General features: G+C 39.9%; 2 protein-coding genes across 4 annotated transcripts; one reads left to right on the forward strand and one right to left on the reverse strand.

Annotated features, from left to right (window-relative positions):
* On the forward strand, positions 1–16,624 carry ddx21 (DEAD (Asp-Glu-Ala-Asp) box helicase 21). Its single transcript, XM_076285549.1, has 15 exons — positions 1–153; positions 1,004–1,222; positions 1,339–1,491; positions 3,178–3,250; positions 4,807–4,985; positions 5,136–5,253; positions 5,422–5,607; positions 6,106–6,251; positions 7,773–7,922; positions 9,669–9,830; positions 10,476–10,669; positions 11,212–11,371; positions 14,666–14,800; positions 14,930–14,974; positions 16,134–16,624. Exons 1-15 carry the CDS (start codon positions 73–75, stop codon positions 16,395–16,397), a joined length of 2,265 nt encoding a protein of 754 aa, XP_076141664.1. The 5' UTR covers positions 1–72; the 3' UTR covers positions 16,398–16,624.
* Positions 16,625–16,705: 81 nt separating this feature from the next.
* On the reverse strand, positions 16,706–21,003 carry irf1a (interferon regulatory factor 1a). Of its 3 annotated transcripts, none has more exons than XM_076285552.1 (10): positions 20,951–20,998; positions 20,804–20,862; positions 20,427–20,563; positions 19,999–20,098; positions 18,588–18,767; positions 18,047–18,130; positions 17,642–17,794; positions 17,505–17,551; positions 17,321–17,414; positions 16,706–17,000 (listed from the first exon to the last, which is right to left on the reverse strand). In XM_076285552.1, exons 3-10 carry the CDS (start codon positions 20,529–20,531, stop codon positions 16,921–16,923), a joined length of 843 nt encoding a protein of 280 aa, XP_076141667.1. In that variant the 5' UTR covers positions 20,532–20,563; positions 20,804–20,862; positions 20,951–20,998; the 3' UTR covers positions 16,706–16,920. The 3 variants fall into 3 exon arrangements, with proteins under 3 accessions (XP_076141667.1, XP_076141668.1, XP_076141666.1); XM_076285553.1 differs by having other exon boundaries at positions 20,961–20,978; XM_076285551.1 differs by having other exon boundaries at positions 20,804–21,003.
* Positions 21,004–24,580: the final 3,577 nt, after the last annotated feature.

A 24,580-nucleotide genomic window follows, 5' to 3' on the forward strand; every position in this document is an offset into this window, starting at 1 on the left:
GAAGACAACTTCCTTTTCCGGACCTCGCCCGTGGAATCAGGCTGTGTCCACCTAAGCGGGTCAACAACAAGAATGCCGTCAAAACTTTTTGAAGATCCTGAAAACGCCACTCTAATCGGCATTGACGATATGGATACGCCTGCAAAAGTAAAAGTAAGAAAAATGTCATGATCATATCAACACGTTCGCTTTGTAGCCGCAAACGAGTTGGCTAACGTTAGCCTAGCTACGATCGGGTTAGAGTTTGCGGCTTCAATTTTTTCTCGAAAGCAAAATAGCATTCGACGTGTCAGTAACATTGTTCGATCTTAATCGTAGATCAATCAAGGGTCAGATGTGTGTGTATTTTTCTTCCAGACATTCCGAATGTTTTGTTTGTAGTCTGAGACATGTACGTGTGTGATGCACGTGGACCGGGGCCCTGAAAACACATGTAGGCTTTTAGGCGAGCCACGTGTCTGACTAGCCATTTAAATATGCCAACTTTGTCGTATTGAAGTTCAAGTTTAGATGGATATTTTATATTTCTAGGTGAAGCCGACTCCACTACGGAAGTTGTAGAGGCGTTACAGATAACGGCAGGTGTATTTTAGCCGGCTAGCAATAGTTTAATTTGTGTTCAACACGTAGCAGCTTACATAGGTTACAGTAGGCTTGGATGCGGTCGTGGATGATGCCAAGTGGTGTTGGTAAATGCCAGGATGTTGTGAGGTCAATTGTTTTTTAGTATGTTTTGCGACCTGGCACTTCCAAACAGACATTGAAGTTGTATCATTGAACGTACGGGCATTAAAAAAAACAAACATTAGATTAGCCTACTAGTATACTAATAAACATTTGTTGTAGTTGAAGAACTTGATGTGTCAGTGTACAGTACTGATATCTACTCTGAACTTTTTTATTTGTAGTGTTTCCTTTTTCTACCTCTTCTGGGAGTTCTAGTTTTGAATTGTATTATTCTCTGAAATACAAAATAATTAATGTCTTATGTCACAATTTGTAGAAAGCCAAGAAGGATAAGACCAAGGATGGAAAGATCAAGAAAAAGAAACAGGTGGCTGAAGAACAACCTGATGAATGTGAGCCACCAACTCCCAAAAAGAAGAAAAAGGAGAAACGGGACACAGCCTTGGGAGATTTGACTGATGTAAACGGCAACACGAAAGTGAAGCCTTCCACTGAAGGGCTTGATGGTGACTCTATAGAAGACCAAATTATTGTGGTAAAGCTATTCCATTATTTGTTCACTTCCATGTATTGTTTTTGCCAATACCCACTTTGTGAGATCACAAGCCTGTACTGTGCATTTATAAATTCGTTTTTGAAATTCTTTCTCAGAAAAAGAAAAAGATCAAAAAAGATGCAACATCAACAGCCAATGGAAACCTGGCAGTGACGCCTAAGCTCATAGCAAAAACCAATGGACATTCCACATCTACCACACCAGCACAGTCTAGTGAGGATTCCTGCAGTGACAGTGAGAAGGAAATGGTACGTTCCCTATTTGATGTAGTCTCTTGTGTGTGATATTGCCATATCCTCAAGGCTCTGCCATCAGAAGTATATGCCCCCTACTTTCCTTGCACTATGCAAACTAATTGTCACGCAAGGATCCATGTTTCTTTGGATTTTTGAACAATTATTTTTATTTTCTAAGTCAAGTTCAAAAGCACATACATAATCCCCCATACCGACCCAGAAACAAACCCTGTCAAACATCTGCTTAACAGAAGTGTATACAAACAAACATTCTTTGGAAATTTTGCCGTGACGTATACTCAGGGGTGCCACGGAATGGTCCAAAGCTTGATCATTTAATGATCTATTTTTATTTTATTTAAAAAAAGAAAAGAAATTAGCCATAATATCAATTTTTAAAATACAGTTGTGAGAGAGGACAGACCGTTTTATGGTTAGACACGGCAGGTACAAACACTGTTTTTTTAATGCACTGGCCAATTATGGGATTATGGGCTAGTTTGCTAACTTAGCATGTATTCTTTCACACTACTACTACAACAAAGTCTAATTTACACATTTAGGTGTTTATTTCATTATATTTTGTCCACTTGCGCCATTATTTCTCCTAAATTCACCAAAAGTTAGTATTCTAACGTTTCATGCACTACCACGACCGTGATTCAAAACATCATGTGTAGTACCATTGGAAAGCTGTTTCCTGCATGACGATGTGCAATCCAAATATGGACACTTCCTTAGTATCAGCAGCCAATCGCAGAAGTTCAAGGGCGAGTCTAGGCTTACAATGGAATCTCATTGGCTGTGTTTCAAGACTGTTTTCTCAAATTGAGTTTCCTCGCACTCTGAGCACAAAATCTCCATTTCAGAAGCACTTACAGTACATACACCAAACTTTTCAGTACGTAACTATATCTACAAGACTTTTACTGAGGTTTTTTTTTTACAGTATATTCTGATTTACAGGATTACAAAAGTAGATATCCGTACATCCCTCTATTTTTCCCATCTAATAATTGAACACAATGAAATAATCATTTTGAACCTGGCTTTATCTAAAGCTCAGATTTCGTGTTTTAAAATGTATGCAAATTAGCACATAATATGATAACATCTAATTTGCATATTTATAAATTACAGAAAACTTGTAATACATTTTTTTGTCATATTAATGTAAGTAATCAACTGGGGAAGTTTCATAGTGATATCTGCTAGTTAAAAAGTTTACCCTATTCACCTGTAGTGTCTCGCCTTTAGTTGAAGGCCTATTCCTGATATTTCTGTTCATATTCTGTTCACTATTTTTTCAAAAGTTCTATTAAATGAGTTGAATTAAAGAGAATGGTTCATTTAAATAAAACAAAAATGAGAAACCTCATCTTCTCATAGTAATGCATTTATAATAAAAGCAGTCATGGCCTATCCAACATATGGTTAAATAAAATGGTATACAAATAATGCACAATAGGAGGTTGAGAGTAAAAAGTAAAACAAATAGGGGTGCCGTGGATGGAGAGAGAGATATGTTTAGGGGTGCCGTGAGCCATAAAAGTTTGGAAACCACTGTAATGATTACATTTAGGCTAAATCTGCATTAAAAAGAATGTTGTACAACCTATAAAAAAGTGGTTGTGAAATTACAAGTCATTGTTTACATTGTGTGTTCCTCTTGCCTTCTCTTTCCCTATAAACTAAAAGGAAACACCAGAACAGAAAGAAGGAGCATTCAAAAACTTCAGGATATCCCAAAACACAATCAATCTCCTCAAAGGTACAGTCTTGTGTAATCAAAGGGTTACATTGTTGGTCAGAATGGCCCAAGGTCATATAAAGAAATTGCCAGTGTAACCTAAGTGTGTTTATTTCCTTTTGATATGAAAATATGACTTTGTCAGTGATTTCAATTATCACCCTGGATATTGAGAATGTGGGAGAATCTGTCCTCAGACAAGTAATTTAGAGAAAACACAAAATCTGAAAAAAAAAAATTGTGTTTATAGATTTATGTTTATATGACATTAATTCCTTTTTTTAGTGTTTGTATGTTTTGAAAAAAACTGGTAAAGTTATGGAATTTGAAAATGGCAATTTCCAGGCCTGGAAAAGTTTTGGAAAACAAAAAAACACCCCAAAGTTTTGGAAAAGTCATGGAAATTTGCTTCACCCATTGCAATTCAACTGAAATGTATCGCGTTTGGGCAGATCATGTTGCACACTTTCTTGTGTCTTTCGCGCGGAGACCAGAGATTGGCCTTTTCTGAAAGGAACTACTCTGCCCTCCCTCTACTCATTCGACTCACTTTACCCATTGCCGTAGAACACAAACGGTGGATAGGAGTCGGAGGGCGGAGTGATATGTTTCGGAAAGCCCAATTATCTTTGTTTGAACTTTTAAATTCAATGTTGTACTAGGCTATGTGCTATGCCAGGAAAATAGGCTACCAATTTAATCACGTCTAGCTTTACTTGGATAAATAAAACAGGTTTTTTATAATAGTCATCTTACGTTTGGCACATTAACCTTTTAATCAGTTGTTTAGCCATGTAAGGCCTATTCCACGTTGTTTGCATTGAGATTATCTCTTTCACTGTTACGTGTCAGTTTTGTGAAGATTCAGAAACGTGGATGGGTTGTCGTCAGCATATCAGTAGCGAGTGTGCCAACAAATTATGTAGGCGAAGTTTTGCAGCTGGATGGCATTTTGCATTTGTGGTTGCCTACTGGGGTTCTTTAGGCTACAGCCCCGTAACTTCAGCATTGCATCTCACTAGCCAGTGTATGTGGCGCTACAAAGCTGCAGGAATTGAACAGGCAATTAAGATACTGGTCATGATGAACCGACAGAGTTGAAGAAGAGATGATTAGTAATTGGTCAGGCTATTACATTAATCAGGATTTCAAGGTGTGGGTATGTGAGGGTATTTGTCTACAGTAGGTGATCAAATAAAGTGAAACGCACAACTTTGCTTAATTTAATGTAGGGCCGAAATATAGCCTAATGTGCCTGCTGGTGTGTCAGTGTTGGCCTATATTTTTTTGGTATTATAAATAAATAGATAAGCCTAATTTTAATTCAGATTTCCCAGACTGTTTCAAAAGAATGGGTTTCTATTCTAGTAGGCTAGTTGATGTGATGTTTTGAGGAATATAAGGTCATGGAAATGTGTCAAAAAATCATGGAAAAGTCATGGAAATTCTCTGGAAATGTGTACGACCCCTGCTTTTTCTTCTAAGTTCTGCTTTTTTGTGTAAAGGGCTGTGTTTGTATACTGTTGCTTCTTGACTGAAATAATGATGTGCTTGATTATGGTGCCATCTGCCTGCAGCTCGAGGAGTTACATATCTGTTTGACATCCAAGCGAAGACCTTTAACCATGTCTACGATGGAAAAGATGTGATCGCCCAGGCTAGAACAGGGACGGGAAAAACATTCTCCTTTGCCATCCCCCTTGTGGAGAAAATCCAGGCCGATGCAGAGGACAAAAAAAGGGGTAGAGCCCCAAAGGTATGACTTGGCAGACTCAAAAGCACCCTTGTGTGCCTATATCGGTATCCAGAGCGCAGTAGTCCCTTGGGTCTATTTGAATTTAAGTTTCTAAATATTTGAGTTTTTGAATTTAGTTTTTTTTTTTTTTTACTGCTTGTATTCCTCCAGGTTTTGGTTCTGACTCCAACAAGAGAGTTGGCCATTCAAGTGGCTAAAGACTTCAAAGATGTCACCAAGAAACTGTCTGTTACATGTTTTTATGGAGGAAGTTCTTACAATCCCCAGAGTAAGTATGACGTTGGTGTCGATAATCACATATTTGAATATGAATTTTTCTTCACGGATGAAGTGAACTAAAGAGACCCTGTTGGTAATTTGTTTTTCCCTTGTTACTTGACATCATGTGCATGGTTATCTGGTGAAGTTATATTGTCGTCTTTGTTCTCATTCTCAGTTGACGCTATTAGAAATGGTATTGATGTGCTGGTGGGAACACCTGGAAGAATCAAAGACCATCTCGAGAACAACAAACTGGACTTGTCCCTGCTGAAGCATGTGGTACTGGATGAAGTGGACCAAATGCTTGACATGGGTTTCGCAGATTCGGTAGAGGAGATCCTGTCCACCTCATATCAAAAAGGTCTGTTTAGGACAGTTTTTTCAACTCTGCATATTTGTGATACTGAACAAAAATATAAACAACACATTTTGCTTACATTTTACATGGGTCACATTCGATTAGCATGAAAACATATATCCTAGAGAACAGTCAAACTCGGTACGCATGTGTTCTTAACCCCTAGGTTAATTTTGCACCGGAATTGTCCTTTAATCAGCATCTTTTCATGTTACCTGTCCGGTGAATGATTTATCTATGTGAAGGTGAAGTGCTAATCAACACAGATTTGAACAAAAACATTTCAGTGAAATAAGCCATTTGTGTGTATAAAATAAATATTACATCTTACTTCAATTCATGATCACAAATTCTCTGTGAAACTGATTTACAGTCTTACCATTTAAAGGCTCATAAAATGTTGCCCTGAAACCTGACCCATTAGATTCCTTGGTCTTTGTTTAGTTTATTGTTGGCAAACATCAGCATGGTGTACTTGAACCTAAACTGATTTATTCACAGACTCGCCAAGCAACCCTCAGACTCTTCTCTTCTCTGCCACCTGCCCATCATGGGTGTACGCCGTCGCCAAAAAGTACATGCGACCTCAGTGCATGCATGTTGATCTGATTGGCAAGAAAACCCAGAAAGCTGCCACCACTGTTGAAGTAAGTTCCATATGACCGTGTGAACAGGTGCATGGTGTTATGCTTTAGGTGTTCATTGACTTAATTTGATGATGACAACTTTGGCAACTTGATGGTTCCACAGTAGTTTTCTTTCCTCGTTCTTGCTTCTAAAAAATGCCCTCAGTGGAACTTCCCCTGAGGCTTGAATCAGTAATGAGGGTGAACTATGCAGGTCTTGCATATCCTTAGCATCCATCAAGTCAATCTCAACCTTTTGAAACGTCACGACTGGCCTTGAAGTCTGGTTCTTGGAAGATGTGATCATCAAAATAAACAAGTCTGAAAAGCCGATATATTAAGAAGTATGCTTTGTTTGTGATCTAGATTAAGAACTAAGGAAACCTTTTGTTTGAGTTTGAAGCATGGAGGTATTATATATAACTGGAGAGAGTGACTTAGTCCCGCCCCCATTCATTTCAATGGCCCATGCTAGGCTAGCTACTTCAGCCAAAAAAGCATGAAATTGACCGCAGCCATCTTTACGAAAATGGCGTTTCATGGGTGTTCGTTTCCGGCACCAGCTAGAATTAGCCTATTAGATTCCACGTTACAGACGGAGACAACGTAAGGTACAACGGTATGTCGTTGATGAAGATTGGACATTCCCTCAGAGGAAAAGAAGTTGTTCGGGAACGCGCTTCACCTCGTTATAAGCGCAAATTCATTTAATTGGTTGGGATAACATTTTGGGAATGGTGGTAAAGTTTGCCCTATCTCTGAAGTCCTAGCTTATTTAATGTGATGTTCATATGTGATAATAAACGATGCGAATCAATATTGTGTCACTTTAGGCTTCACAAATAATAATCCCTAAATACTATATTTGGACAGGTTGTAGGCCTATTACGCAATAGGCTATCCAACGAAAATTACTATTAATTAAGTAGACATGGTATGTAAGAAACGTGTGGATAGCTGGGATTTTTGCTGCACCCAGTGTGAATTTGCAGCTTGTTAAGCCTAGGCTACATTTGCAGGCAGACGAACGCCGTACAGACGAACATTAAAATGTTTTCTTTTATTTACCACAAAGTCCGGTAATACAGCCTAAACCATGTAGGCATTAAGTCAAGTATCAGTAGCTTAATCCAAGTAGGCTAGTTTTATTTGTCGTCTTCCAGAAATGCAAACCAACATGGCCGCGCGAGGACGCTCGTGCCCAACACTAAACTCGTGCATGAGCTGTCATCTACCAATCAGCATGTAAAAACTGGTGCCGGAAGTTGCAACCATGTAACGCCATGTTTTCAAAAATGTCGGCGGCCAAATGGCATGCTAAGTGGCTGAAGCTAACCCTTCAAATCCTGACCCCCTGGTTTGAAGGAACTTCTTCAGATGGGTGACTACAAGCGTTAGCCTTTAGACAGTTGGCAGGATTGCTTCAAAGCAGAAGGAATTCATTTCCTGGTGGTGGATTAGTGTCTCAGGTGTTGTGATCGCTTGCTGTTTCTGCCCTGTCTCATTACCCCCCCCCCCCCCCCCCTCTCCTCGCGTCCTCAGCACCTGGCCATAGCCTGCCACTGGTCTCAGAGGGCTGCAGTCATCGGAGATGTGGTGCGGGTATACAGCGGAAGCCATGGCCGCTCAATCATCTTCTGTGAAACCAAGAAAGAGGCCAACGAGCTCGCCATGCACAGCGCCGTCAAACAGGTACCCCACAAGCCCCATATCTCTTCAGCATTTGCTAGGGTTCTTATTGCTGGTCAAATGAACAGATTTACACATTGATAAAAAAATATAAAAATGTAAAACTATATATAAACTTAGTTCATTAAGCACTTCTTATGTGGTATGGTTTGTAAAATATTGTTTTATTTCCATTAGGCTGTTGATTAATTACAGTGCATGAAAATGCACTGTTCTGTTATCCGAAGTCTTCTTCTTCTTCTTCTTCTTCTTCTTCTTCTTCTTCTTCTTCTTCTTCTTCTTCTTCTTCTTCTTCTTCTTCTTCTTCTTCTTCTTCTTCTTCTTCTTCTTCTTCTTCTTCTTCTTCTTCTTCTTCTTCTTCTTCTTCTTCTTCTTCTTCTTCTTCTTCTTCTTCTTCTTCTTCTTCTTCTTCTTCTTCTTCTTCTTCTTCTTCTTCTTCTTCTTCTTCTTCTTCTTCTCACCAAATTTCTGCGTCTAATTCAGCTTTAACTGTTTAACATAGAAACTTCGTTCAAACTTTGTAACGTAAGTCTTGAAAACACATGGGGAATGTATTTTTCACTTTTGTAAACTTTATACTTTTTGAGATATTAATAAAAAACAAGCTTATTTTTCCCCATAGACTTTGCATTAGCACTATGACATCACAATGGACTAATTAACTTGATTTGCACCTGTATCAACTTCCAGCTGCTCACTACTAGGACCCATCAAAGAGTCAGTTAAACTGATTGCACCTGTATCAACTGCTTTCTGCTTCACTAGGCCAACTCTCTGTGTCTCTCCATTCTACAAGGATATAAGGCACATTCTATCCAACTTTCTATCCATTCATCCTCTTCAAACCATTCACTCATCCACCCATTAAACTATTCACCAACATCCATTAAACAATCTGCCTATCAACATCCATTCAACTTTCTGTCTATCAACATCCATTACACTATCTAAATTCAATTTTTAAACTATATACTCTGTCTCAGGCTTTAAGCATACAATCTGTCTCTCTTAAGACTACAGATTCTGTTCAACTATTTCCTCTGCCCACAACTGTTTCAAAATAAATGTCCTCACTACAATAATTTACTATTAAATAATTTAACTATTTAAACTACTCAACTATTTAACTGTTCAGACATTTCAACTGTCAGTTATCAACTATGACTCCTGCCAACTGTTTCCAAGTAAAAGTTTGTTTTGCATTTTATGTTAATATACAGTATGTTTATATTTTCATGCACTGGTAATTTCCTCAAAATTACATTTTCTAGTTTGACATTGTTGTTTATTATTGATATTGTCCTTAATGTAGTCTTACTATGCGAGCGAGCCTTAGGCCTTTTTATTTTTATGATTTGTTTTCATATTTTTCTTTTAATTTATATATAGATTGCCCCTTTGCGTGACATATTTGTCACTCCTCTTCCTTCATTGGAAGAAGATGAGGAAATGGAATTAATTATCTCTTAAACTGACTGACGCATTCTGAATAATTAAATAGCAATGCCACATCTTTAAAATTCCATATAACTCAGTCAGAGAATTTACATAATTTGTGGAGAGTAGGACTGTGACGATAACCGCATCACTGCAATACCGCGATCATGTGATGCCTACTGCAGTTGAGCTCATTACTGCATTTTTTCTCTTTAATTTCCGCAAAACCATGGTAAGGAGGTGGCCTCTCCAGTCAGGCCATATCTTTCCAGTGTGTGTGATGTTTTCTCTCCATCTTTGACTGTTCAACAGAGTTGTCAGTCCCTTCACGGGGACATTCCTCAGAAGCAGAGGGAAATCACATTAAAGGGCTTCAGAAACGGCACCTTTGAGGTCTTGGTAGCCACCAATGTCGCTGCGCGAGGACTGGACATCCCAGAGATTGACCTGGTGGTGCAGTGCTCTCCTCCCAAGGTGTGTGTTTCTTATCTCCCCCATCATTTTTTTGTCTCCTTCTTGGAAATAGGATTTGGTGATGCATACATTACATAAGGTCAAGCACGCTGCCAGTATGCCAATGTGTCTTTCTTTACGTGCATTCTTTGTGCTCTGACTGATTTAAGAGAATAGGTGACCTTTCGTTTGATCCGTTAATTAAGCCTCACCCTGAATACTGATGGTGGATGGAAGACTCACTTAAGGTGATGATACATGGGTCAACCTTTTGAGCAATGCTGCTGCCGGGCAACAACATAACCGGTTCTATGTGTTTGATTGGATAATCATGACACAATACTCAGAAGCGTTGCCCTGCAGCATTGCTTCAATGTTTCTTGTGCCTCATCAGTTTTAGACCATTATGCCAGTCCAGTGAAGCAGGGTGGAATGGGTTTCTGATCTCTTTTGTGTTCATTAAAATGACGTTGTAAAGCTGAAAGCAAACCAAAATGAAGGAAGGGGAAAAAAGACACTGACTAAGAGAGACTAAGACAGATATTAGAAACGCAAAGAAATGAAACAAACTAGTTAAGTTGTGCATATTTACACGTTAAGGTGACCGGTGGGCACAGGAGGCAGCATTTTGAAGTAAATGTCGTATTGTTCTCTCCTGGACTTTAGGACGTGGACTCCTACATCCATCGCTCTGGCCGTACCGGCAGAGCGGGCAGGACTGGTGTGTGTATCTGTTTCTACCAGCGCAAAGAGGAAGACCAGCTCCGCAACGTCGAACAGAAAGCAGGCATCACCTTCAAGCGTGTCGGTGTGCCCACAGCCAATGACATCATCAAATCGTCCAGTAAAGATGCTGTGAAGTGAGTGCAGGGCTATCTGTGGAGGGACCTGGATGGCATGGCTCTTTCAGGAAGAGGTTTAATAATCAGAGTGCCTGCATTGTAGACAGGACACCGTACAGTGTTTTTTGCTATATTTTCTTGGTGTACTGTTGTGTATAATGTACAGAAGCTTAATGGTTCTGCTGCAGTACTTTGCTAATTGGAACAAACCAAAGGGGTTTCCATCCTCATTCAAATAATTGGACTTTTAATGTATAAGTAAGTAAGTATATATACTCTTTTGATCCCGTGAGGGAAATTTGGTCTCTGCATTTATCCCAATCCGTGAATTAGTGAAACACACTACAAGCTACAGCGGCGCTCAGGGAGCAGTGAGGGGTTAGGTGCCTTGCTCAAGGGCACTTCAGCCTACTGGTCGGGGTTCGAACCAGTACGAACCAGCAACCCTCCGGTTACAAGTCCGAAGCGCTAACCAGTAGGCCACGGCTGCCCATGTGCTTGACTGCGTCTCCATTAGTTCCAGTGCTAATTTGGGGGTGTTTACCTTGTGTGTCTCGCAGATTTCTGGACTCTGTTCCTCCAGCTGCTGTGGGATATTTCCGGGAGGCAGCGGAGAGGCTGATTGAGGACAGGGGGGCGGTGGAGGCCTTGGCGGCTGCCCTTGCTCACATCTCTGGGGCTACCAGCCTTGAGCAGAGGTCCCTCCTCAACTCTGATTCGGTGAGTTTGTGTGTGTGTGTCCGTATGTACGCGTGGAATAGACAGTAGACATTTTTGTTTGCCGTAACAGCCAAAAAAAAAAAAAAATGGGTTGGTAGGTAGGTCAATATTTTTTTTTTTCAAGATTCAAAGTAAAATAAAAAAGTAAAATTTTGGTCAAGGTGATTACGTAGGTATGAATTTAAACAAATGTGCATATTGTGACGTAACTGACTGGGTCTTTGCAAACCTTATTTTGATGCAGGTTATATAGACCAGCCTTTCTCAAACTTCTTTGACCTGAGGCCCGGTCATGGCAGACTTTGGGGTCATAGGGCTCATCTACACGTACCACCCCCCCCCCCCCCAATTCAAATGATCATTTTCACTATCACAGTTGACCTGTAGCTAAGCGCCACCCTTAGAACACTGATGAGCCAATGACTCAACGGGACTCGGACATCAGCTCGGACAACTCCATAGGAAACAACAGAGAGGAGGCATAAAATGACAAATGAATGGTTATTTATGGAGTTTATTAACTCAAAAAACCCCAACGGATAACCATGGTCAAACGTTTTGCAGGGGGACGTGTAATACTGATAGCCGGTACCCCGAGAGGCTAGAAAACGGGGTATATTTTCATCAACAATAGCCTACAGGACGTCTCTAGCGTTTGCAACAGCTCGACGTAATGTAGGCTAGGCTACTAAGCCAACAACGTGGGCACAGGTTCCCTGTTAAATCCCAAGATGAAAATGCTCATTAACCAACTACTATATTCTTACTACATCAAATATTAACTAGTGTTGCACGGTGTATCGATACTAAAAAGGTATTACGATGCCTTCACGCAAAAAACGATACGATTTCCAACGTTTTTATAATAATAAATTAAATAATAGTGTAAATATAATAAAATTAATAATAGTGAAGGCAAGCCATCAGGTACACAGAGGCCCGTTTGTGAAATATGTTTCAAAGTCATTTAAAAGCAGTAGGCTACGCATGGAACTTGGCTAAACACCTCGCAGACATATCCCAACATTTTTGTTCAAAGAACGACAGGTTGACGAATATGCTATAGAAAACACGACTACATGGTTAGTGCCAAGTTCTTCTCTTCTGTTTTAGTCTAGCCTAAGTGAAACGAGTATGGTTCTCTGGGATAAAGCGAACCTTCCTTCATCAATGAATTTTGACGAGACATAATGAGCTGTAGCAGCTAATCATTTTGACGAGACATAACTAGCTGTAATCATAGGGTGCTAACGTGATGAAAGCTCAATGTTCACGCCAGAATAACATTACCATAACTTGTAAACAATCTATTTCATGTTCGGTCAGTACTACTGGTAATATTTGTCATGGCATGTAGACTGCAGTTTGTTCAATAAGTATTGCCCAGATGTAGGATAGGCTACCCGAAATGCGCTAATTAAAGCCCACAGCATATAATACCACCACCAAAGCGTGTTGAGTCCTAATAATAATAGCGGCTTATTGTTACGTGGTAGCAAATCATGTTATCAAAGAAATAGACGTAGGCTAATGTAGGAATGCACACAGACATATTGCAACAGGTAATGGTTTAGGCCTATCTCACGAAGACCTGAGTGGTTGGAACGTCGTACTTGTACACTGGGCGCAAAGAAGACTATCCTCACATTTTTCCCTTTGCAACTGTCAAAGAAATCCCATGAACACGGGAAGGCCTAGGGAAGCCTATACTGTACATCAGATGGCCTAAAGATTAGGCCCCTCTGCATAGCATTCAGTGATTTGCATGCAGTAATTTAAACACTGACCTTGATCTAGTCTAGTTTGGCTATTTAAAGCTACTTTATTGGCAAAACACAACACAATGTAAATGAACTATAACAAAAAATAAAGGACTTAATCAGACAAAGTAGGCCTACTATTTTACTGACTATAAAAATAATAATTATGTAGGAAGTTTAGAACCCAGAATTGACCTGCACATTACAAAAGTGCACTTGGAGGAGGTATGAGTCCTTTCTTTTCCAGATATCTTAGGATTTCGCCGTAGTATCGTTTCAGTATCGAGCATCATGATATTTATGGCAGGTATAAATTTAAGTCATAATTTTGGTATCGTGACAACACTAATATTAACGTAACCTAACATATCTTAGTATCAATCTTCCGCTAGCTAGCTAGCATTAACCAGTGGTTTTTGCACAGTGATTTGCACGGCTACTCGCCACAACTGCTTGTCACCTTGTATGTATTCTAAAGTTTTGAATACACCCCTCCATAGCATAATTAAGTCCCTTTTGATAGCTTCTGGAGGAAAGTAAATCCTTTTTCGACCAAAACGTCCTCAAAGCCTGCTTTCATATACTGTCAGCTGCCATTGTCCACAATGTATTTCTAATCAAGTCTGGTTTGTTTGTCTGTCTTTTCACACGGTAACAATGCGGGGCGGGGCTTAGCGACAGGTCAATTATTATTATGCCTTTATTGCATACATGCACTTTCACTTAAATGTCTTGTGACATGCACGTCAGAGGACTGCTTTACTAATGTAAGATATAATTAGTTTCATTTCTTTTGCATGGTTGCATGATGCTTGCATGAGCAATACTTCTCAACACAGCAGCAATTACATGGGTGCTATTGTTTTGGGGTGTTTCCCTCATGCAAGCATCATACACTGGTAGGCAAATGGAGATTTTTTGCTTGAATGTAAGTATTCAGGAAACACAGTACCAGCTTTTGTTTAAGGTAAAAGGCGGATCAGATAGGCATAAATCACTGATCAGTTGATCTTTAACAGAAAGAAGGCTACAATAGCTTTTGGCCAAGTTATTCAAATTTGACAATACTCAAAGCTATACAGTGTATTATACAGTCTCTGTTTCTATGGAAGTTCCAGAAAATCACAGAATGGTTGCACTTCAAAAAATCTTTCTTTCTTGCTTTTATTCCATTTAGCAACAGGGGTCAACTAACAAACGAACATTGTTCGTTGACCCCTGTTGCTAAATGGAATAAAAGCAAGAAAGAAAGATTTTTGGAGTGCAACCATTCTGTGATTTTCTGTGAGTTCCCTGGATCACGCACCCACAAGAAAACAAACAAGAGAACAAACAGGAGAGCGCGGTGTTTGCAAAGAAAAGGACTCTATGGAAGTTCCAAAAACCAACGTCGTTCTATTAAGTGTCGTTAAATTATTAAATAGCCTTCCAACAGGTTGTCAGTATTTTATTTTTAAGTATGAGTAGGCACTTGTAGTTCGTTCTAAGTACAGTATTTTGTTGAATGACCGCTTGGTGTCTGCCCTTATTTCAGGGATACACAACGATGCTTATGACCTGCTCTATTGAGATGCACAGCATCAGCTACGGCTGGCGCTGCCTGAAGGAACAACTGGGGGAGGATATCGACGATAAGATCCAGCGCATGACTTTCCTTAAAGGAAGGAAGGTAAGACACTGATTTTGCCTACATTTAAACATCAAAACAAATCTATTCTTTCAAGGTGATTTTGGTTTGGTGTAACAATTTTGGTTACATTTTGGTGTAACAACTTTGTGTTTTGATTTGTTTCTGTAGGGTGTCTGTTTTGATGTTCCGTCCGACAAGGTGAAAAGCTATCAGGTATGAAAACCTCTGTGTGTGAGTATGTGTGTGTGTTAGGGAGTGAGAACCAGCAGAAGAGGGAGGTAAGGTGTGGGGGTGATTTTTATTGGTTACCTTAATCAGCTGGACAGTGACAAATGTTTGGAATGCAAGCCTGTAAATGCCATGTGTGTACACACAAGCTCGTTTTCCAAGCAGCTGCAGAGTACCAGTACACAGCAAATTATTATTTCAAGCTTGGGGATGTGAGGCTTCGCAGGCTTCAAATTACACAACAGTCCAATGACTGTTTTCTTGCCTTAACGTGTATAATGCAGTCGTGTATAATGAGTCCATGTCCGAGTCAAGCAGATGTATGCTAGCCATTTTTTCTGTGATAGATGTACAGTATGCTAGCTGTGTTTGATCCGTTTCAAACTGCACTCAATGCCACGCTGCCCTGTTAGGTACTTTCTATGACGGCAGTTAATCCTGCTTCGAATGGCCTTCCATTTTCATGCAAGTAAGGATGAGAATTAACAAGTGCTTGTTTCAGCTATTGGACTTCAGTGTGAAAGTTAGGGTCAGAACAGCAGGAAGATCTTTTACAAAACTCCAAATCAAATCATAGGGTAAGTGACTGCATCAGTCAGTGTTTTAAATATGGTCAGCTCTCAATTCTGTGAGAAAGAGGTTAGGGCAATGAAATGCTTCAGTTAATGTTGCTGCCTTAACTTGCAAGCTTAGTGGTAATACTGATTGTTCGTGATGACAGAAGTGGGCCTATCTGCATGCACGCCATCAAGCCAAGAGCAAGTCTAACAGACTACATATATGCATATATATTTTGGGGGTCATATAAATTTATACTTACTTACTATTACTAACAGATTTTTGTTAATATGGATACGTATGTTACGGCAAACAGACTTATTTTTAAGTAAGACCTAAACATAGTAAAATATGGATGATCCTTGGTCCACTGCTGGTTACGTGGAGAAGAGACAGTTTTGGCTATTAGTAGATTATGGATAATTCTGGCCAAGGCTTTTTGGGTCAGTACTGCTGACTTGTAGAAGTAAGTTCACATGTTTTTTGAGAATGAACAGATCTTTTGAGCTAGAAAACAGATCACAAATATTCCCCATCTCTAGAATATGCCGCTGACTGAAATAAAATCCTTTTTGTGCACTTTCAGGACGCCTGGACAGACGGTCGTCGGTGTCAGTTGACCATTGCCACAGAGCTGCCCGATATGGAGGAAAACATGCGTAACCGTGGTGACAGAAACTCCAACGGCTTTGGTGGCCGCTCCTTTGGTGGTAGGGGAGGAGGAGGCAGCAGCCGTGGATTTGGCAACAGGAACGGCAACAACAGATGGGGAGGAGGAGGAGGAGGAGGAGGAAGTCGAGGAAGAGGGGGTTTCGGACAGAAACGCAGCTTCAGCAAGGCCTTTGAATAACCAAGGGCCTACACACACATTTGGACTTGAGGTGACTGTTGTCAGCCCCTCAGGCTGGCTTTTTTGGGATGTTTTTTTGGGGGGAAGGCTACTCCATACCGGAAAGTTTCTCCCCGAAATGTTCATGCTATGAGCTGATTGCTTTGCAATTTGGTATTTAAATGTCACAATTTAATGAGCCCATTCACTTGAATGCGATGAATCATTAAACATGGTCTTATAAGAAATCCTGCTTTTGTGTACATAATTTTACCTCATAACTGTATTAGAGTGTAGGAAGTCACTAGAAAGAGCATCCATGACTAAACTAACAGGCAAAACTGAGTTTATTTAGGAAAGCAAACAGTGTTGGTACAAGCTAAATAGGTACTTTCTACAGGCAGCCATTGAAAGTTAAACTTGTTGGCTTCATTCACATTATAACAAATTATCAGTAATATATATATATATATATATATATATATATATATAATGTATTTAAAAAAGTAAATATTCTATCCATAATTTGTCTTCACTCTTGCACCTATAAAAGTTGTCCTTGAATGATGGTGTTGAATTGGCTGTCCCTTTGTAAGGGGCATCCTGGACTGTCCATGGTGTCACCTGCAAATATACATCAACATTATGAACTTTAACAAGGTATTCATACAGTTTGAAATTTGTAACAGGCAGTGCTTCACACACCATTACTTCTATGAATTTGTTACAACCAAACACTATTTTAATTCATAAGTAAATGGTTTATCGTCAGATCTACATCTAAGTTTGCATACACTGCCCAATTGCATTCATGAATGTGTACTGTTATGTACAAAATTAGTCCAGGCTGAGGATAGTTCTACCCAAAATTGGTCATCTCAGTAAATCTGAATTGGAAGTGTATTTTGGTTGCTGCATCACTAGTATTAATTGGTGATACTCACAGAAGTCCATCCACGTTGAGCTTGCTGGCCTCCAGCTTCTGTCAAACTCACTGGCGGGGTTCCAGTGGTCCACACTTTTGAGATGATCAACTATCTGTTGAATTGAAAGCCCATTCAAATACATTTCAATAATGAATCAATATGTTCATAGGCAAAGGGAGCATAAATAAGGCTTAAGACTTGCCTTCAGGACAGCCTCTGCCTGCTCATCACTGGAAACAAACTGGCCATCTGTGGGGGTTTCAGAAATGCTGTGAGTGATGTGTCCACAAGACTTTACTTAGAGGTTCTTATAGAACAGTTAGTTATGTGCCCTCCTACCATGTGCTTCAGTGTTGAAATGTGTCAGGGAATGGAAGTCATCTTTGGACCCATCCTCTTCCTTTATGGGATTGAATGTGGGAAAATGATCTCTTCTGCAGAAGATGTTGGATATGGGGTCAGGCTCATCTTCTCTGTACTTACAGAAAGCCTCTGAGAAGACGCAAAAACTGTTTCAGAGGACAGTGCAACTAGTGTTGCCTAAACTCACAATTTATTTCCAAGGACATATTGTTAAAAAATAAGGTAATTTAGGGTCCATTACAGCTACTTTTGGTGCTAAACAATCCTATACTGTAACAATATGAGTTTGCAAAAGAAAGACAGGTGTTCCACTGGAACAGGGTTAAGACAGTAAATGTCGGTGTTGCACAAGACCTGTTACAGTCATAAATTCTGCGCTACCTGTGAATCTCTCCAGTGGAGCATTTGTGACTGGTGACAGACAGGGAAGTCGGCTCTTGATGTCAACATCAGGCTGCTGCAGACCTTTGAAAAAGAACATTGCCAACACATTAATTCAGCATGTAGTAAATCTTGTGTGGTCAGATTTACTCAGAAGTTACACGTAATGAAAAACAATGGCCTATTTTATAAATTTTCCCGTACATAGAGTCCTGGGTCCCAAATGCTGGGCAAAGTGCAAAGTCAGTCTGTGAGAAAAGTTCTTGTGCATGAACTAATGGCATCATGTGGTGTGTAAGACAGCTGACCCACCTCTGTTCTGTTCTGATCTTTTCTCATGGTATTAAATTTGCACATAGGTTTTGCATAGTCATTAGGCCAGCTTTAATTAGACTTTAGACTCTGCCCAACATTTAAATCAGGACCCCTAGAATAAAAGTTTTTCATTGAAGTTTTCTGGTGGTCTTGGACTAATTTTGCTCCATGATTAGGAGCCTGTGACAAGCACATTTAAGATTACGGAGTGACATTTGGTGCTTGCCTTTCCTTCTCCTCTGGCTCCTGGCACTTGGTAGCATCACATAGACCCTGTAGGCGTTGGTCCCCTTCTTCATGCTCTTGTCATGCAGCTCCCTCACATCTGGCAGAGAATTGAGAGCGCAGCGGAAATTCGCTTTCCATGTCTTGGGGTCTGGCTTGTCTATGCCAGGTTTGTGCCTGCCTTGGGTGCATGGGAAGAAACGTTTACTATGAAAACAGATCTGTAGTGATAGGGCAGTCACTTCTGTTTGAGCATGCCTGCTCTGACATTCTGTTTTTGTTTTTTGGCATATGGATATGAAGTGACCATGGTCCACCTAATCTCATCAATAAACACCCTTGATATTTACTTTGTTCATTACTTGCTACCACTGTTGTCAGCCTTTGGTTGTATTCAGTTTCAGAATACACCAAAACAATATAGAAGATTGACTGATTGGGAAGCTCAGCGCAACTTGTTTTTTATCTACGCTGATCTGAACTGTTTCAGGACTGCTAGAATGTTGTTTACCTTGGGGTGGGATTTTGGTAAACCACAGCGTACAAGTTGAAATTCAAGATGCCTTTATATATTTCCCTTTTGTCAAAGTGTTAACACATCTGCAGTCAGGCATGTTTGCTGTTTTTGTGTGTAACCCTTTGATGATGCCTTGGGTAATTTCCAGAAATAGGAATAGGAAATAGGAGCATTGATTAGTTGGAAAATATAATATAAAAAATGTGACCCCTTACATTTTATCATACAAAGTGAATTGTCAAATAGTACAAAGGGCATTATGTAGCTACCAAGTTGGTTACAGTGTAGCTCTGTCTAAGCCATCACAATGGAAATCTTGTTGAAATAGGACTAACAAACCCTGATGGTCAAGCAAAGTTCTATACAGGCTGGTCTTTTCATCTGGTCTAATTTGCTAAGAATGACATCCTTAATTTGTTGTTTATCAGAAACCATCAGTGCTTCACTAGTTAACATGCTTGTTGTTGCTTTTATACCTTTTTAATTACTACTTTTAATTTATTCTTTAAAGTTGAGCTGGCTCTGGAGCACAAGAATTTAATTACTTATAATTCCTTTTATGAGTACATGACAATAAACTACTTGAACTTGAACCAGTACTATAGTATTTTCACATGTAACTCAGCCAGGGACTTGCTTTCTACATTGTTGTTTTACAGCATTCTTTCAACTGTCAAGGAAGTCCAACCATGGAATAATGAAGCCATACAGGAACATCATTAGACTGCACACTGTCACAAGCACACAACTCTAATGATGGATAGGAGTGCTTGTTTTGGCTTGGCAATCTGATATTTACACATGCAACTGTATCTGCATCCTTAGACAGCATGCTTGAGAAAGTGTAATTAGAGATCCTTGCTCTTGTCGCTGTTTGTCTGAACTTGCCCCTTACCAGTGTGAATTGCCCAGTTTCGAAACAGAGTGGCGTCCTTGTCTATATTCCAACCATGTCGAGCAGCATGTTTCCATGGAATCTGGAAAACCCTGGCAGTCTGTAGTACATTAAACAATTGAAAAATCTGTAGAGTTGATTGACAAAACAAAGTGTAATGCTATGAAGTTATTCAAACATATTTAAAGAGACTACCTGATAAGTATTAAGGTGCTTAATCAAGATGAATAACTCAATAGTGTAGTCTTGATCTTCATGAAAAATATTCTATCTAAGAGATGATAAATTGCTAATAAATATTGTCTAGTTCATAATGTTTCCTAGGTATGGCAGCTTTTTTTGTGTGCAAAAAAATGCTATTAATTAGCATGTCTGAAGGCTACTTAAGTTGCGACCCATGAATCACATTTTAAATGCCCACAGCTTACCTCATCAAGCCAAACAACTCCAGGGTACTTTCCGGAATGAATCTGCTCCTCTAGCCATGGGCGAAGTCGTAGACGACCTTGGTGCATCCTTGATTGATGCCTCATTGGATCACCAGGAGTTCTCCCAACGTTCAGTGCTGACCAAGACACAGTGCAGGTTCAGATATATCTCTCCAGGGACTAATAAACTCTCACTCCATAAATAGTTGTCATAAGTCAGTTTTCTTCAAGCAGTTCTTTTGATGGTAAATCTGAAGTTTAAAGCTAGGCAGTAAGTCACCTTAAGAGAATAATGAAACATTATTATCAATAAAAGAATAAAAGACCAGGTGGAACAGTGGAAGCAGTCCAAGGAGCTTAAATGAGCCATGTCTTACCTTCTCCTTAGTTTGAAGAGTCAGCAGTGTTTCCCAGAAGTACTTGGTGCATCTCGAAACTTGACAGATTGGAAAACATCTAGTGGTTAAATTATTCTCTTCCTGGTGTGGGCAAGGCTGAAAAGTGATAATCAGTGCATGGCTCACCTGCACTTACAGGTTTCCCTTGCTTCCAGCTCTCTACCTGAGAATTTCTGATGAACTCGGTCTCAGACAAAAACTTAACCTAATCTTTTCCCCCTCCTGCAGATCTCTCCTCCCACTACCTCCCACTGTCATATGCTTGCATCTGATCATACTAGGGCTTGGCTCATTGCTTCTTTTTCTTTTTCACCACTTTTTTTGGGAAGGGGGGGAATTAATTTATCTCATGAAATAGTTTTGTATCATTGACTGACTTCTGGAATTAATAGATGAGCTTAACATAATGCATGTCTCTATATAAAAAGAGGTGGCCACCGCACACTGTTATCGTGGCCACCTATTGAGCAACCACCGTTGCTCAATAAAAATCACAAAAAAAATATAACAGTCTGCGGTGGCCACCTCTTTTTATGAACTTTAAAACCTGCAATCCACCAACACCTTGTTTAAGTTGGCTGTGCAAAGGGATTTCTTCTATAATGCATGTCTCTGTTGCATATCCATGATAAACTTTACAGTCAGAAAATGTAAACTGAACAAGTTCCTGAACACAAAGGGAATTATTGAAATAATTGAGACTCAGACTGATTCCAGAGAATTTGCAAACAAACAAACATTACAGTTACAGCATTTTGAGGGAGACCAATTAACCAGCTTCTGATTCCACCCATTTGAAACCAATATTTTTTTAATCCAATACACATATTACACATGTTACAGCAAAACACACTGAAGACCCTTTGTGGGGAGAAAGCCTAGAGCATAGGTTCTCAAAGTGCGGCCCGGGGGCCAATGGCGGCCCGCGGAAACATTTCTGGCGGCCCGCGATAACATCTGATAACATCTGTAAAACTGTTAAAACTGTACAACTGTACTGTGTGCTTTGAAAAGAATGAATCTCCGTTTAGTGGTGTTTAGTGGCCGTCAGGTTTTCCTGTGGTGCTTTGGTAGCTGGAATTGGCCCTGAATAAGGCCTATGCTGATAATAAGCAAGGCCCACTGAGACTGTTGAGGGTAGAGATTGTGTGTGCATTGTAATTTATTTAAGATTTTCAGGTATTGCCAGGTTTAGCCTCAGTTATGAATTAAAATGTGTTTAATGCAATAAATATAAACTGTAGAGATGCAACCTGGTCATTAAAATGATTACAAATGGGATTTATTTTCCAGGTTTTTTTTTTTCTCCCCCCCACCCCACCCCTTTGGCGGCCCTCAGTTCATTGTTGGGTTCCTGAATTGGCCCTCATCAATCAAAACTTTGAGAACCCCTGGCCTAGAGACAACTATTCATGCTAAACCCTCAGAGTTGTACAGTGAGTACAAATTAACCATGATAAGGGAACCAGTTGATTCTGACGTATCCTATAGCACCAACCATCACACCATTTCAGAAAGTGGTCAAGTGTTTGTTATGTAGTGTTTTGGTATAGAAACTCAATGATTAAGTGTGAAGCAAAGAAAATCGAAGTAAAACTTACAAAACACTGTAGTGATGGCACACAGAATGACGCATGAGTGTGGCGCACTCCACTTTCGACTTTCGATTCCATTAGATTCCATTGTTTCCAATACAACCCTCCACGACACCACCAAATTCTTTCACTGCCACCTTGTAGATTATGATTCAGCTCAATATTTGTTGCCACTACTCATAAAATCCATTGTTAATCTACACAACCCCACATATATCAAGAGAATGTGCACTCGTTTTACTAAATTATGCTCTCATTATACTAGATTGTGCGCTCAATTTAGTAAATAGTGCACTTATTTAAAATGAACGCACAATCTAGTAAAACGAGCTCACTAAAGTGCACTAAATTAGTAAAACGAGCACACAATATACCGGTACTAAATTGTGTGCATTATCAGTCAAATGAGCACACAATTTAGTAAAACAAACGCACATTCTCTCAATATACAAAAACATCTTGCAATGATACCTCCTGGGTTCTATGTATGCTTCTCAGCTGAAAAATGTAACGCTGGTGTTAGTGGGCAAGTGACAGAAAGTGTCGATGCACTATGTGCAAAGGCCTTAATTTAATTCCAATTAAATCCAAGGCCTTAAGGGACTGTACGATATTTACCAGGGGGGGGAGGGCCTAAGATAATTTTTTAAGCCTTAGGGGAAGGCCCAGGAGAATTTTTTTGGCCTGGGGGGAGGGCCGAGGAAAATATTTTTTTCCTGATCCATGATATTTTTTCCCCACTGATCAATGATCCGTTTTCGATATTTTAAAAGGTTTGTAGGCCAAAACATGATTCATGTCTCTTTGACAGAGTGGACGAGTCCAAAAAGTCGCAACCCTACCTGAATCTCCCACAACTCCCCTCGTAAGCTTGCAGGTCACCCGCGGTTATGAGTCATAAACAAAATATTTTAATGATATTCGGGTCATTTGCGGGCGGGTCAGTTAAAATTAATTAAATATATATTTTCTATAAATAGGCCTACTTAAAATATCACGAGAAGGCTAGCATCAATACAGTAAAGCATCGATACAGTAAGTCAACAATAAAGAAGCTGAAGACGCGAGTTAAAATAATAAAGACACCCCTTCAGGAAAAGCGATATAGGAAATATTGGGAAAAGTTCTTAAAGAAGATGACAGTAGTACAAGTTATGGTCTAGGCCTACTTTTTGCGAAGCCATTTAAAAGTATGGCAGCCTGCAGGAATAAATCTTATGGCACAGACTACACAGCCATATCTACCGCTATGTATAGGTTCGCGCATGCATAAAAGTTACCTTAGTTCGTTGTGTTTGTGACTTTAAACGGTGGATGTGCTTTAGTAAAGCTTTGTGCTTCATTCAGCATTTTAAACCAGTTCTTACGCTAACGTTTTGACCAGCAATGTATCTCCTACCTTGCCTCCCCATTTCTATTTTCGAAAGAAGTATGTCCATGGCCAAATCATATCCTAGTGTTCTAATCCTTGGTGGTTGCGTGCGTGCTTGCGCTCTTATTCTTATTCTCTCTCCTGCGCAAACATTATGTCCTGCATGCCGTGTAGTTCTACTGCATAAAGTTTCGCAAATAAATTTGTTTGTTTTACAGAAATGGACTACTGCATTCAGGCTATAACCAAAAGCACACACTTTGTAAATAAGCCGGTCGGATCGCGGGTCGGGTATAATTTTGTCCTAATTAATATTCGCGGTCCGAGTTGCGGTCGGGTTGATTAAAATATCGGGCGACCGCGGGCCGCTTGTGACCACACTGGTTTGTAGCCCCGTGTGTGTGTATGTGTGCTTATGACATTTGCTGGCCGTTTTAACCTTGTAAACGTCATTTTTCGACCAGTTTTATTTGATTCACGTAGGGGGGAGGGCCTAGGAGAATTTTTTTGAGCCGGGGGGAGGCCCCTGGGAAAAAAAGTTTGACCAGGGGGGAGGGCCAGGCAGAACATCTTTAACCCGATCGTCTGGCGACCGGCCCACCCCCCCCCCCCCCCCCCCCCCGCTAAATACAGTCCCTAATCATAATATACTTGTCTCTCTGTGACTGCTCTGTGAGTTATCTGTTTGTTCTGTGTAGACTTACAGTATTATGCTGTCACATTCTAGATTGATGATAGTCCAAATTTCGTGTTTGTTTTAGGTTTGTTTTTTTCATTGTTTAATGAAAG

The sequence above is a fragment of the Alosa pseudoharengus genome, unplaced genomic scaffold (genome assembly GCF_046254945.1).
Source record: "Alosa pseudoharengus isolate Yale_2024_CS ecotype anadromous, Long Island Sound unplaced genomic scaffold, YU_APseudo_1.1 YU_APseudo_1.1_scf_15, whole genome shotgun sequence".
Lineage (NCBI taxonomy): Eukaryota > Metazoa > Chordata > Actinopteri > Clupeiformes > Clupeidae > Alosa > Alosa pseudoharengus.

Coding starts and splice junctions, on each gene's coding strand:
- irf1a (XM_076285551.1), bottom strand. CDS start 20,531: ATGAGGCATCAATCAAGGATGCACCAAGGTCGTCTACGACTTCGCCCA. Junction 18,768..19,998: donor AAACTGGGCAATTCACACTG/GTAAGGGGCAAG, acceptor CATGCACCCAAG/GCAGGCACAAACCTGGCATA. Junction 17,795..18,046: donor TCCACTGGAGAGATTCACAG/GTAGCGCAGAAT, acceptor GCGTCTTCTCAG/AGGCTTTCTGTAAGTACAGA.
- ddx21 (XM_076285549.1), top strand. CDS start 73: ATGCCGTCAAAACTTTTTGAAGATCCTGAAAACGCCACTCTAATCGGC. Junction 1,492..3,177: donor GTGACAGTGAGAAGGAAATG/GTACGTTCCCTA, acceptor ATAAACTAAAAG/GAAACACCAGAACAGAAAGA. Junction 5,608..6,105: donor GTCCACCTCATATCAAAAAG/GTCTGTTTAGGA, acceptor ATTTATTCACAG/ACTCGCCAAGCAACCCTCAG.